General features: G+C 40.1%; 1 protein-coding gene across 1 annotated transcript in view; it reads left to right on the forward strand.

Annotated features, from left to right (window-relative positions):
• Positions 1-15,830, forward strand: part of snd1 (staphylococcal nuclease and tudor domain containing 1) — a 919,733-nt gene that overhangs the window by 68,069 nt on the left and 835,834 nt on the right. The window contains exon 10 of the mRNA XM_072241822.1: positions 3,868-3,981. Coding sequence (XP_072097923.1) covers positions 3,868-3,981 — 114 coding nt within the window. The remainder of the gene's footprint in view (positions 1-3,867; positions 3,982-15,830) is intronic.

A 15,830-nucleotide genomic window follows, 5' to 3' on the forward strand; every position in this document is an offset into this window, starting at 1 on the left:
CATTCAACCTTTAAGTAGTGTGTAGATTAGCTCATGAATTGCCAAGGTATAGAATGCTGCTGGCAAAATGTTAGTAAATGGGATTTGTACAGATGGACACATGACGGCTGGCATGGACAGGATGGGCTGGGCAGCACTTTTCTGTGCCCTGTTACTGACTTCATACAACCATGTATTAATGAGTTAGAATTTGCAAATTATTTGTGTTACTGAGGTAATGGTTCTGCATACTTTCCTCTTTAACATGGAAACTATACTGGTGAGTATTGTGGTCTATTGTAGCATTATGAAGGTAGTTTAACTCTGCCAAATATGCAGGCAGCCCAATTTGATTATTCCTAATGCTGTTGAATTACGACCTTTTTCACACCTGTCCAATGTTCTGTTGCTGATGCTATGCAAGTGGTAATCCACATCTACCAATCCATCAGATGCTTCTCCAGTGCCTTTTACTATCCTCAATGCTCAAGCTACTCTGTTTCGAGGAACATGTTCTAGTTCTGCAGCTCTTGCATTCAGTTTCAGCTGTGATTATGAATAAGTCTTTGACCAAACACACTAATCAAGGAACTTGCTTAATCTCGGCTAGACCTTCTGGGTTTCATCGGCTGAGAATATCAATATTTCTAATGGATCCTGTTGAGTATTTAATATTAAGTAATATTGGTGATTGTTTGATTAAGCATTCTTTGTTTATAAAATTCATTGTGGTTGTATGTAAAAAAAAGACTTGCATACATCATGACACTACCGTGTGATATGTGCACACTTCACTTAAAGAGTACACTAAGACTAGTATCTCTCAGCTCTCTTGTTTTCCTTTGAATTAGTTTAATGTTTTGGAATTAAAAAACATAACAGATCCATTTGTAACTTGGATATTGTCACTTATTGCATAGGTGGCAAATTAAAGCCAACCCCTGTCAGTTAATGTGGTAGCTGACATCAAATAAACAATTCTTGTCCTTGATACACAATGAAGATAATTTCCTTCCTAACCCAGCTGTACAGTGCCTTGTGGATCTCAAGCATGTATTTCTCCTATCATACATGGAGAAAGCTCAAATGATAGTGAATAGAAGAATAGTGTTGGCACTGGTTGCTTTGAGCATGTTTCACAGAGATACTGTAAGTGGCTTTACTACTTGGACAGCTGTGACTGTTCTCTTTATAAACAGTTTTCATGTGTTCCAGTGCGCTTCAGTGTTGTGTGCATTTTATTCTGTCTTCTTTCTTCTCAGCACACTGGAGACTTGCACAATTTTGTTTCTTTTACTAAAATTCCTGAACTTCATGATAAATTCCATTTAATTTGATGTCCTTTCATTAGAACATACAAAGATTGATTGTTATACATTACTTGAATCTAAAACCTTTGGGTTTTCAGTTTATTAGATACAAAATAAAATTTTTAAAAAGTAATTTGCAGAGCATCCCACAGGCGGCGAATACCAGTGCTGATCTAATGTGCTGTTGGAAGAAGCTGCTGTGTAAATTTTTTTTTAATATAGTGAATTACTTTTAACTTGGTGTTTTAGTGTTGATTAGAAAGATCCACCAACATAGGTCACTGTGGAAGTAATAAACATGATTGGGTGTGTTTCAGAGTAAAGCAGTAGCAGCTTTGTTCTTAGGTCAATGATTTCAGATCAGCTTCACTTACTGTAATTTTACTTTTGTCAGAATATATTGTTACTTTAACAGTTCTGAAAAGCTGATACAGGTCCACAGTCCCTTATCCGAACTTCTTAGGACCCAGCGGCGCACCAAACCTATGCACATCCTCCCATATACTTTAAATCATCTCTAGATTACTTATAATACCTAATACAGTGTAAATGCTATGTAAGTAATTATTATACTGTATTGTTTAGGGAATAATGACAAGAAGAAATTTTATTTCCAACAAAAACATAAAAATATACAGCTCCAAATGAACAGAAACACATGGTAAATGGCTTATTGGAATAAATGTAGAACGTCACTGTCACTATAAAACTTCAGTAACTTGTCTTTCTGTTTATTTAAATCATATACAGTGGTAGTTCCGATACTATTTTCTTCAGTAAGACACCACACAGACACACCACGATCAAGCTTCTGCAATAACTCCACTTTCTGCGTTATTGATAGAGAAGATTCCTTCTCTTTTTCTCATTGTTACCCATAGGGGTATCTGCAACTCTTTTTGACATTTTCACAGTGAAATTAAACACAAAGTCAACAGTGAACACAAAATATCAGCGAACAGCAAATGCACGTGTAACCAGTACGAGCGCTGAGCCACAACTGATGTCTGGTGGCCTCTGCTAGTGCTGCCACGTCACACCTGAGTGACGCCAGCTGTTGGCGGAAAAAAACTTCGGTATTCGGAGCTTACTGGATTTCAGAATTTCGGATAAAGGAATGTGCACCTGTAGTTTCCCTGCATGTTCCACTATCTAGATGGTGTACATTTGCACCCATTTTCTCTGATAAAATGTTCTCTCTACTACCATGGCCTGGTTAATTCTGAGCTTCACACATTGCACATTTATTCTTGAGGTATGGGCATTGCTGGCATGCTATTTATTACCAGCAGTTTGTGAGGTAGTCTTCCTGCCAAGAGTGTGCTGTTAGGAGCTCATTTTCTATTCTTTCACATCTGTAACTCGATCTGTTTGGTGTATTTGGAAGCGGAAGCTGGGATGGGTTGGAGGAGGGAAGGAGGGATGAGTCTAGTGCAAGGAGAATCTGATTCAATTTGCAGATAAATGCTGGCAATGTTGTTTTAAAAGCATTTTTGAAGTTCTGTAATTTTATTTGTGCATGCCTAAAATTCAGAACTTGTTGACAACTGTTGATAATGTAGAATTTTGCCTTGCTGTGGAGTGTGACATTATAGCAAATCTCTAAAGATTTTAATGGAATCTGCATGAAAAATTTGTGATAGTATAAATGTTTCAACTATTTTATTTTCCATTTAATTCTGAATCTTTTGTTTCTGTAAAAAATTTATTTAAAGAAAGTCACTGCTGCAGTCCAATTATTGATTTTTGTTTCCTAATTCATATGCTGGAAGAATAGTTTGAATTTGGCTGTCTGCAGGTCTGTTTTGAATAATGCCTGTGTATTTTGATGTGATTGGTTTGGAGCACTGGACAAGAAGCTTCTTGCTGCTGAAATGAGCTTAATAGGGACAACAAGGCTTAGGCTACTGAAATGTTACATCTGGTCAATCTTGCTGTATGCTTCCGAAACATGGACTATAACACCAGAACTCCAAAGAAACTTAGAAGCAGCAGAAATGTGGTTTCTTAGAAGAATGCTGAAAATATCATATAGAGATAGGGTAACTAATGAGACAATACTCCAACGTGCCCATATAAAAAGGTCTTTAATGAGAACATTAAATGAGAGGAAACTTAAATTTCTGGGCCATGTCATCCGGAAGGGAGAAATAGAATGCCTTACATTAATTTTCTTACTGTAACATAATAATTGTTTATGTTGTGCACTGTACTGCTACACCAAAACAAGTTTCATGAATGTAGAGTGATAATAAACCTGATTCTGATAATTTACTTGAGTTTTAACATATTAAGTGTACTCTCTCTCTCGTGGTTTGAAAATTTTTGCCAAGGGCAGAAGCAAATTATTCAAGTTAAAGTCAAATAATACGTTAGGGTCAATCAAATTTGTGAATTTTCCATGTTAAAAGAATTTCTTGTCATTTCAGGTATAACTTCTAGCTTATGTGCTTCATGGTGTCTTTTTTGCTGAGTTGTGAATAGGGGACGATTGTAAAGCCATTGGTTATCCTAATAATTGTGGTAAAATGATCAATTCTGTTGAAGTAATTTTAGTGTTATATCATTTTTGTTTCAGGTTATGCAGATTTTGAATGCAGATGCCATGGTGGTAAAGTTAAATTCAGGCGAACAGAAGACTATTCATCTCTCCAGCATACGACCTCCGAGGCTTGAAGGAGAGGTCAACCAGGTATGCCAACCACAAAGGTCTAAGGTGAAAAGTGAGAGCAAAAAAAAATATTTTGAAATGTTCTATTCTCTCAGGCACTAATCTATGCAAAGTACATGTAATAGCATTTCAATCCCGACGAATGAATTTGATGCATATTTACAGACTTTTTTAGAAGGCACTATAGTTGGAGGAATAATGTAGCAGCTATGAATTGATTGTTTAATTTTTTTAAAAATGGTGCAGTGAAGTGGATAAATCATAGAATTCTCATATCAACCTGAAAAATCTTGAGTGATGGTGTTTTCTTTCTCACAGAGCCTTGGAGCCACACGGCAGAAAAACAGGCTGTTTGGTCCAGTACACCTACTAATTCTAAATTCCAGCACTTGGCCCATAACCCTCTCTGGTTCAAGTGCCCATCTCAATGGTTTTTAAATGCTCTCAATACTTCTAGTGGCTCTACTTCCACCATTCTCTTAGACAGTGTAATCCAGCAAGTTGCCACACCAGGTAGAAACAAAGTCCCCCTTCAGATATCCTTTAGGTGTTTTGCACTTTATCCTAAATCTACATTTTCATGTTTTATTAATCTCTGAGCAAAATTTCCTACAATGTACCCTTTATATCACGCTCAGTGGTATATATTCCAACCCTATTGTCTAATTCTACTCAACTCCAGAGAAAACAGGCCTATCTGTGCTAGTCTGACTTTGTAACTGAAATGCTCCGTCTTGGGCAATGTACTGGTGAATTTTATCTGTACTCTGTATGGCACCTTTACATCTTTCCTATCGTGGTGAGAAAAACTGTATTCTATATTCTACTTAAGGTCTCACCAGATTTTTATTCCTGCTTTTTCAGTTAGGGTCCTGATTTGTGAGGCCAGTATCCCATAAGCTGACTGGAGGTCTGTGACCAATGGTGTTTTGTGAGGATCAGTCCTGGGTTCTAGGCTGATCATATGGATGAAAATGTAGATCAGCTGTTCAAGAATTTGCACTGACAGACAATGATGGCAAGTCAATATTTCCCTAAAAGGGGTAACACAAATAGATCAGATGTTGGAGGTCGTACAGAATGCTTGCCTTCATCAATTGGGAACTTGAGTATAAAAGTCGGACTCATTAGCTGCATAAAATTTTGGTTAGGCCACATCTGTGTATAGAGTCAGCAATAGAACACTACCCCACAGAAACAAGTCCTTCGGCCTGTCTCGTCTATACTGGATGGTTAATCTGTCTAGTCCCATCAACCTGCATTTGGATCATAGCTTTTCATACCCTTCCCATCTATGTACCTATCTAAATTTCTCTTCAATGTTGAAATCAAACCGCATCCACTACTTGAGCTGACAGTTTGCTTGACATTTTCATCACACTCAGAGTGAAGAAGTTTCCCACTAAGTTCCTTTTAAATATTTCACCTTTTACCCTTACCCCATGCCCTCTAGTTCTAGTCTCACCCAACCGTAGTGGGGGAAAAAGTTCAAAGGTACAATTTAGTGTCAGAGAAATGTATACAGTATACATCCGGAAATGTTTTTTCTTTGCAATCATCCACGAAAACAGGAGTACTCCAAGAATGAATGACAGTTAAATGTTAGAACCCCAAAGTCCCCCCCAAGCTCCCCTCTCTCTCGTGCGTAAACGGCAGTGAGCAACAATCCCCCTCCCCCCACTGGCAAAAATAAAGCTCACCCGCTACCAGCACTCCAGTGTGAACAAATCAATAGCAAAGACGCAGTTACCTCAAAGACTACATTGTTCACCCGATAATTCAACATGCTGCAGGCTCTCTCTCTCCTAATAAGGGAGAAAGAGGTGACTCCATTTTCCAATGAGCAGGGAGACGTAACAAACAACTCACTGGTTTACGAGGTTAAAAGTCCATTACATCGCTTTTTTGGAGCTCTGTTCCTGAGGATCGCGAGAATCACAAAGAATCTGGATCCCCAGGCACACAGCAGATGTTCTGACTCCCCCAACGACACACGGGTCTCCTGTGGCGACACCGACCCTTGATCTGCCCGTCTCCAGTTCCTCGAGATCCCAGGCTTCTGAATCTGTGCCGAAATCTTAGGCCAAGCCTTTGGCATGCTGAATAGCGGCCGATCGTGGAACCCCGAGAGTGGGTCCCATTCCCTCAAAGAACCGTAGTCAGCATGTAACTCCAGGTCAGGGTCTTCAAAAGAACCCCGAAAGGGAAAAATAGAGATACTAAAGATGGAATTAGAACTGTTTTCGAAGATGCAAGCAGAGGAGTCGCCGTTAGGCGCCATTACTGCTTGGCTCTGCCTCCCTCGAGTCTGCGTGTATTTACCCTATCAAATCTCTCCTTAATCTTCTACATCCTAGTGAATGAAGTTTTAACCTATTCAGTCTTTCCCTATAACTCAGGTGTACAAGTCCCAGCAATATCTTTGTAACTTTTTTCTGAACTCTTTCAATCTTATTTACATCTGTTCTATAGTTAGATAGATTGATACTTTATTGATCCCAAAGGAAATTACAGTGTCAGGTAACAATCAACTGCACAGATGTAAATATTAAAAGAGAAGTGGAAAGAATAAGAAAGACGTTGCCACAAACAGTCTAACAGGAGAGTGTCATTACTTCCCTGACCATAGGTTGATTCATTATAGAGTCTAATGGCCGAGGGTAAGAATGACCCCATGTAGTGTTCTTTGGAGCAGCGCAGGTTCAACATTTAGGTGAACCAAAACTGGATACAGTATTCCAAATCAAGTGCCACCAATGTCTCATATAATTTCAAAATAACATCCCAACTCTTGTACTCAGTACATTGATTTATGAAGACCTTGCCTTCATAATTCAATGCATTGTTCTGATCACTGTTACAGGAATGATGTGGAGGCTTTGGAAGGGGTGCAAAACAGGTTCATCGTAATGTGGCTTGGATAATAAAGTGTTAGCAATAACGAGAAGCTGAGCGAATTTGGATTGTTTTGTCTGGAGTGTTGGAGGCTGAGGGGTGATGTGAAAAATTATAGAAAATTGAGAGCCATATCAGTGTAGATAGTTGGTCTTTTCCCCAGGGTTATCAGTTATAAAGGGCATAGGTTTATGATGAGATTAGAGAAAGCTTAAATGAGATTCATTAGATAAATGTTTTTACAGAGAGATGTCCATGGGGTCTGTGCCTGCTAGAGAAATGGAAGGATAAGAGTCATGTGTACGTGGTGGGGTTGGTTTGGATTGGGATAAAAGTTGGGACGGACATTAAGAGCCAGCAGGCCTATTTGTTCTGCTGCCATGTGTTTCTGTGCTGCCACCTTCAAGGATCTTTATACTTCCTCAGGATGTTCACAGTGTATATCCTAACCTCAGTGGTATTCCCAAAATGCGTTACCTTACATTTATCTTAAACTCCATCTATCTGCAACCTCTTTCACCAGCACATTGACATTGTCCTGTAGCCCAGAACCATGTTCCATAAAGTCAATAACAATCCACCAATCTTTGTCACCTGTGATCTTACTGATCAAGCCTCCTACATCCATCTACAAGTCATTCATATGTTACAAACAGTAATGGTTCCAGAATTAATCCCCGTGAACATCATTAGTCGCATGCATTCAATCACAAAAGCACCCCTCCATCTTTTTGTCAAGCCAACCCGGATTCCATTCACCAATTTGCTCTGGATCCCATGGTCCAAAACCCTTTAGAATGTATTGTTGCAAACAACTGCCTATGTCACTGAGCACTTTCTATACCAGGAGTCCCCAACCTTTTTTGCACTGCAGACCGGTTTAATATTGACAATATTCTTGCGGACCGGCAGACCCGGGGGTAGGGGTGGGGGGTAGGGTAGCCAATGGACAAGAGTAGCAGTCAAATACATTGTGTTTACCCCGAGAAGGACTACAATGACCATGAAGCCTTGCGCAGGCACCAGTGTGCATGCGTGTACATGCCAATTTTTTTCCAAAAATCGTTTTTGGCGATTCTGTTCGGGGGAGTGGGGGGGGTGTTAATCACGACTGGAATATAGGCGATAAGTGGCTAATACACTCAATTTCATTTCTAAAAGGGTTTGTCTAATGAATTTAATATTAAACAAACAGCGCATATTTTCCTCGCATGAATATAGTGATACGTCAGTTATCAGGGGAGGACAGGGGAGCTTGAAGGAACTTGTTGAACGAACTTCCAGTAGAAGTGGTAGAGGCAGGTTCGATATTATCATTTAAAGAAAAATTGGATAGGTATATGGATAGGAAAGGAATGGAGGGTTATGGGCTGAGTGCAGGTCGGTGGGACTAGGTGAGAGTAAGAGTTCGGCATGGACTAGAAGGGCAGAGATGGCCTATTTCCGTGCTGTAATTGTTATATGGTTATATAAGTAAGTCAATAGCATCATAACATTTTAAGTAACGTTTGGATTTTCAACACACAGCACATATTTTCCCCGTATGAACATATAAAATCATTGCAACACACCAATATCGCTGAATCAGTGGGAGCCCTGGGCTTGTTTCCCTGCAACAAGACAGTCCCATTGAGGGGTGACGGGAGACAGTGATACTCGAAGGAGATTCCTTATGTCCAGTCTATTCCGCAATTTAGTTTTCGTTGTATTCATTGCAGAGATATGTTGGAAATGGAAGCAACGTTTTCAGTGCTTTCGTGGCTGTCTCAGGATATTTAGCCTTGACTTTGATCCAGAATGCTGGGAGAGATGTTATGTCAAACATACTTTTCAGCCCACCGTCATTTGCAAGCTCCAGGAATTGATCTTCCCACGCTGACATGGATGACGCGTGGGTAATGACCTCACATGCGTTCAAGCTCAAGAGTGGGTGTGACGGAATGAGGAAAGGTGCAGCTGACTCATGTCGCCAAATCATATCGTTTCCTCGTGGCCCGGTAGCGAATGCTTTGCGGTCCGGTGGTTGGGGACCGCTGTTCTACACCGTTGGCTGTATAACACCAGGGACTGTTAACTTGCCATTTCTGAACTCCTATATTAAATAATTAACAAATTAAAAGTATTACTAATTTTGTTGTGAATTGACATTTAGTTGTTTGATTAAACAGCTTTAGTGGCATTATGGTTTCTGTACAGTTTTTTTTAATGTGTAGTATTTTGGAATAATCAGCCAGGCAGCACTTACAAGTGACTACTGCCATGAATATTTTAGTCAGATGAGCCTTTACTCTGATTTCTGTTTTATTTTAGAGGATAATTAAAAAATTGTAGGACTATTGCATCAGTCTCCTTCAAAAAAGAGCTACTTGGCCTATTCCCAGCTTCCAGCATTAGATCCTTAGCCCTGCAAGACAAGCTCTCCAAGTATCTTAATTTTAATTTAAAGATTAATTTAAAAAACAATGGAAATGGGTCAAGCTATTTAATATTTATGAGGAGAAAGTTTGAGTTTCTTGACTAATTGTATTAAGAAAGAAGGCAAGTATGGGCTCAATTTTGAGGATGGTTAGGGCATTTAGTGAAATTTGTGTGTAATTGTTAATTACAAGAATTTGATTCTAGCAATCTCTTTGAAATGTGGCCTGTTTTTTTTAAACTTGCATCATTCTTTATATATTTTAATTTAAACATAGCAGTGTCTAGTTGCCAAAACGTATTGCAAATGAAAAAAGATAATAGAATAAAATTGCAACATTTAACAGCAACCATCATGCTGTAAACCTTTGTGAGTTAATATTTTAGTCACTGCTTCTCGAGTGTCACTCGGCTTTTATTTTGACTGCATAGAAAACCTAGCTGATTTTTATGGCATTTTTCTATTGTAGAAGTATAAAATAATCAGTTCCCAATAATAGGTTTGTGATTAAACCATTCACTCCCTAAAACTTTGAGCTATTAATGCAATTAATGTCTGTCTTGATATTGAGATACCATGATGAAGAAATTGCTGCATCTTGTACTATAGGAGCCAAATTAACATCAGTATTCACGGTCCTTAATCTCATTGCTTCTGCTTTGGGTATACATGTTAATAAACTTTCTAGTTTACTTCTGTTCCGTAAATTTTTCAAGTTGGTGGCTTTGATGTAATTGGCACATATTGACTTAAAGGAAAATGTGACCTAACAAAGAATTGTAACAACTTGAGAGTTTGAAAAATGAAAGCGAGAGGCATTAACACAGTCTGCAGATGTTGGAAATCCAGAGCAATACACACAAAGTGCTGGAGGAACTCAGCAGTGTCTGGTAGCATCTACGGACATGAATAAACAGTCTAAATTTCATCAGGGCCTGGCCTGTAATAATTGAGGTGGTGGTAACTGTGTTACTGCCCAGTGAAATTTTAATGTGGTCTTGAAATTCATGGACTTTTGGGAGGTGAAATTGAAATTAATTAAACAACACCACAACCTTGATTTAGATCAAAGTTGCATATAGTGAGTTTATTCTCTAGATGTGTCCCCAAATCCTTAAAAAAATTAATTGTTTCCTAGACAGCTCCGTGTATTAGTGCCGATCCAATTGTTCAGTGCTTTTCTTAACTTTCTGCAATTACTGAGTTTTGTAACATGGTATATTGAGCCATGAGATTTAATAATGACAGTGTTTGGAGTAACCAGCAAGGTAATAGGCCGGCTGTTGAAACTTGCCTTATAGTGGTTTGGAACAACAAGGAAATCCTTTATGGTACTGCAACATCACAATCAGACCTGCCTTTATATTATTAAATGATAATGCAGTTGAGGAACTGACAGCTCTACATCCGCTTCTCATTCTCAAAGTCATGATCACCTTTAACTCGAAGGATAATCAGATTCTGAGGGGGGGAAGCACTATAATTTTAGATTAGATTATGAGGACACGCAGTCCTCTTTTATTGTCATTTAGTAATGCATGCATTAAGAAATGATATAATGTTTTTCCAGAATGATATCACATAAACACATGACAAACAGACTTAAAAACTAACAAAAACCACATAATTAATAACATATAGTTACAACAGTGCAAAACAATACCGTAATTTGATAAGAACAGACCATGACACAGTAATAGTCTCAAAGTCTCTCGAAAGTCCCATCATCTCACGCAGACGGCAAACCTCCAGCACCGCCAACTTGCCGATGCAGCATACTAGAAGCATCCGACCACGGTCCAACTCCGAGTCCATCCGAAAACTCCGAGCCTCCGACCAGCTCTCTGACACCGAGCACCATCTCTGCCAAGCGCTTCGACCCTGGCCCCGGCAATAGGCAAAGCCGAGGATTTGGGGCCTTCCCCTCCGGAGATTCTTGATTGCACAGTAGCAGCGGCAGCGAAGCGGGCATTTCAGAAGTTACTCCAGGTGTTCCTCCGTGCTTCTCAACGGCTGTCTCCATCAAATCTGGATTGTGCACGGCCCCCTAGTTAACACATACGATATTTATGCAGAACGGCAGCGGATGCTGCATCGCGCCACCATCTTCTCCTCCCTCCAAGATTAGATTAGATTATGAGGACACGCAGTCCTCTTTTATTGTCATTTAGTAATGCAGGCATTAAGAAATGATACAATGTTCCTCCAGTATGATATCACAGAAACACAAGACAGACTAAGACTAAAACTGACAAAAAACACATAATTATAACATATAGTTACAACAGTGCAAAGCAATACTGTAATTTGATGAAGAACAGACCGTGGGCATGGTAAAAAAAAAGTCTCAAAGTCTCTCGAAAGTCCTATCATCTCACGTAGATGGTAGGAGGAAGAAAAAAACTCTTCCTGCCATGAACTTCTTGCCGATGCAGCATCCTGGAAGCACCCGACCACAGGCCACTCTTGAGCCCGTCTGAAAACTTCGAGCCTCCGATCAGCCCTCCGACACCGAGCACCATCTCTGCTGAGCGCTTCAACCCCGGCCCCGGAATCAGGCAATAGGCAAAGCCGAGGATTTGGGGCCTTCCCCTCCGGAGATTCTTGATCGCAGAGTAACAGCGGCAGTGAAGAAGGCATTTCAGAAGTTTCTCCAGGTGTTCCTCCATGCTTCTCACGTCTGTCTCCATCAAATCAGGATTGTGCATGGCCGCTAGTTAACACATACGATATCATATCGGAGCGGCTGCATGCGCCGCGTCGTGTCACCATCTTCTCCTCCCCCTTTTCTAAGTGAATTCTTAGAAAAGATACTGGGGAAGGGAAGGCGACATGTCTGTTTTTTGTTGAGTCCTTCCAGTTGGTATTGCCTCAGGTATCTATTTTCTCTATATACAGTTGGCCCTCCTTGTTCGCAAGTTCCGCATGCGTGAATTCAACCAACCGAACGGAGAAAACCTGGAAGTGCTCTCCCAGCACTTGTTGTTCGAATATGTACAGACTTTTTTTCTTGTCATTATTGCCTAAACAATGCAGTATAACAACTATTTTACATGGCATTTACATTGTATTAGGTATTGTAAGTAATCTGGAGATGATTTAAAGTATACGGGAGGATGTGCGTAGGTTATTGTGGATCAGGATCGAAAAAAAAACCGGAAGTTCTCTTACTACGCAAGTCAGAACAGGTACATCCGATATTATTTAGTGTTAGTCAAACATTTGTCTTAGTATATATTTTACAGTTCTATGCATATAAAACACTTAAGAAACGTATGTTTCAGCGCCGGGCTCAGGATCGGAAATCCCAGTTCGATCCAGTGACAGACCGCTCCCGAGCACGCTCTCCATCTGTGCCAGGTTGATGGGTGAGGATCAAAAACCCAAAACCCAATAATTAAACCACTGTGTTGCTTAGTAATAATTGTAGCTTTCATCGGGGCAGGGCAGTTCTCACTTTATCCTTTAAAATTGTTCCAATCGTTGACCGACTATAGCCTAACACTTTTCCAGTGACCAATGGCGTTGCACCTCTTTCTGATCGCTTTATTATTTCCACTTTATTTTCAATCGTGATCGTGGTTATTTTCGTGAACAGAAACACTGTGGATTCAGAGCTCCACCGCCGGGTCCTAATATCCACTGCACTGAGACAGGTTAAATAAGGTCTGGGGTTCCGCTGGGTCCTAAGGTCCACTACATTGAGTCAGGTTGAATAAGAGACTTGAGCATCCGCGTTTTTTGGTATCCGCGAGGGGTCTCGGAACTAATCCGTTGCGGATAAGGAGGGCCAACTGTATTCTCAAAGCAGAGAGCTTTTAAGTTTATTTTTCCCTGCAGCTGAGTAAATGATTTATTTTGTATAATCTTGTTTTAAAAATGAGTTGCTGTATAGGCTCTCATATTGTCAAGCATATGAAGTAGGGCAAACAAGGAAGAATGACTCATATTTACATAGCAAATTGCCTATGAAGCACTTTGGGGCATTCTGCAAAGAATGATTTTTCTGAAGTATTGTTATTTGGAATATGGCAGCTGTGTTTGTTCACTTCTGAGCCCAATAAACAAATAAATTATTCAATAAATCGTTTCCTGGAGTTGGTTAAACAATGCATATTTGTCACGGTGTGGGAGCACGCCTTCGTTCGTTCCAAGTAATTACAAGAGATCAATTATATTTATTTTGGGGGAGGGATGGAAGGGTAATTGCCATCTTCGTTTCACTTATTTGAGAGATGACTCCTGGTGCTGCACTCCTTCGTTATTGCATCGTGATGATTGTGTTCATGTCCTGACTGGGATCATGATATCTCTCCTTAATGTGGTCTCAATCCAGAAGTTGGTCTAGTGAACCTACTTCAGAATCAAGGACGTAATTGCTTATGTATAGAAACCAAAACTAAAAAGTGCTCTGTCTGGTATCATTGAAGTCCTGTCCATTTACAGTCAGACTTTTGTATTTGAAACTTGTTGCAACAAAAAGGCTTTTTAATTGCTTGGTGTCTCTGTATGTTCACTTTGTTTTATAAATCAATTTTAAACATACTGTAACCGAGAACAGAAGCAATCACAGACCAGAATTGATAATCATTTCACCTTCTTAAGATTTCCATTACTGTTGAAATTAGTCAGTTTGACTCACTCCATATTATACTGCCGTGAGCACTGTACAGCAAAGTTAAGGTGACATCCCAGCTGTAGGATTGAAGACTTGCGCTCCAGAAGCCAGTGTGCCAAAACAATGTCAACAATTCGAACAAATTCTGTTGATCTGAATACTGCACAGTCTTCTTAAAATTCATCAGGGAACCAAAGAAAGCTGGCATTGACAATGTCAGCAAGTCGCATTTACTAAAAACCTATACATTTTTGCCCAATCCATGAATTAAGGAGTTGACTTCAAAGGTGAGGCTGACTTCTTAATATCAAGGCAGGCTTTGGCAAAATGTGACAAAGTACCTATAAAACTAAAGCTCTTGGGCATTAAAGGGAAGGAAGGAGGTCATTACTATTGAAGTCAATTAGCCCTGCCCCAGGACATTACTGAAACTGCCTCAGGATTGTCTGCATCCTATTCCCAATCTTGGGCTGTTTTATTAATGGAAAGTGTGAAGTGAAGATGTTCACAGGTCATTGCACAGCCTTCAATTCCATTTTCTGTTTCCCAGCATGTGAAGCAGTGTATGCCTGCATGCTGCAAGAACTTATCACTTTCTTATATGGGCTGATCAAATGGCAAATAACTCTCACTCAACAAAGGCTGCGTCCACACTAGACTGGATAAATCCGTAACCGAAGCTTTTTCTCTTCGTTTTGACCCTCCATCCACACTGAAACGGCGTTTTCCTCCCCTGAAAACGGAGCTTTCCAAAGTGAATAAACATGAAAGCGCCTAATAGATGGCATTGTATGTACGGGGTTGTATAACCAGCTGTTTTTAAAACACTGTCATGACATGCCGGAACAGATGGTGGCGACAGCGTGGCATTTCATTGTTTTCTTGAACGCATCCTCCAACACCACAACAACAATAGCGGACAGCTTCATGCATGTGTTGTTTACTTTATTGTCTACATTAATAGCTTGTTTGGAGTTAAACATAGCTATCGACCACGTACAGGCAACATATCTACGTACAAAAAGGCATCATTTGTGCTCACAGTTGTTGTGCAATGGTTCTGCACAACGTCAACATCGTTATCAACCACACAAAGACAGGCAGTTTTAGAGACGACCTGGCCGAACCAGTGCATGGCGGGAACGGAAATAGAATACCGCCTCCTCTTCTGTTGTTTTCTGTAGATGTGTCCTGCGCATGCCCAGTACGAGGATATTCGCCCAAGTACCCGTTTTAATGTGGATGGAGGTATTTTCAAAAAATGCCTGATGTGGACGCCTATCGTTTTTACGTGAAACCGACGTTTTCAAAATTATCCGGTCTAGTGTGGACATGGCCAAAGTGTCAAAGTACAATGAGATTCTTATCAACAACCCTTGATAGTGAATGGCATTGCTATAGAGTACTTTACGATCATTGATTCAATAAGACAAGCCTTATACATAATGTAGCTGCAAGAGCAGGTCAGAAAAATATTAACCTGTAGTAAGTGATCTGTCTCATTACACTCTTGTAGTCATGCAGAGTCTACATGAAATGCTGCTTGGATGAGTGTATTCCCAGCAAATTCCAAGAAGCTTGATGCCATCTAGGCAAAGGAACTTGTGTTTGGAATTCCATCAACCAGCTTAAACACTCATTGCCTCTGTCTTTTGCCATTTACGCTGCTGGTGTTTAGGGCAGCAATGAAGGTCCTCCATTTCTGGCAGCATTCGCAACTTCCTTCGTCATGTCAGTAGTGTCCGTCCTGTTTACGGTCAGTCATATGAGTCCTGGGCAGAGACTCAGAAATACTGTCTCTCCCAGATGTAGAAGGATTCTTCATTGCTGTTTCCATAACAGTTTTGTTTGACGATTCAGGGGTTTTAGCACTGAGCTGAACCCTTGAACCTGAAGGAATATATTGGCAAGACCCGACGCAGACTGGGAGACCGCTTTGCT

This window comes from Mobula birostris, chromosome 23 (genome assembly GCF_030028105.1).
Source record: "Mobula birostris isolate sMobBir1 chromosome 23, sMobBir1.hap1, whole genome shotgun sequence".
Taxonomy (NCBI): Eukaryota; Metazoa; Chordata; class Chondrichthyes; order Myliobatiformes; family Myliobatidae; genus Mobula; species Mobula birostris.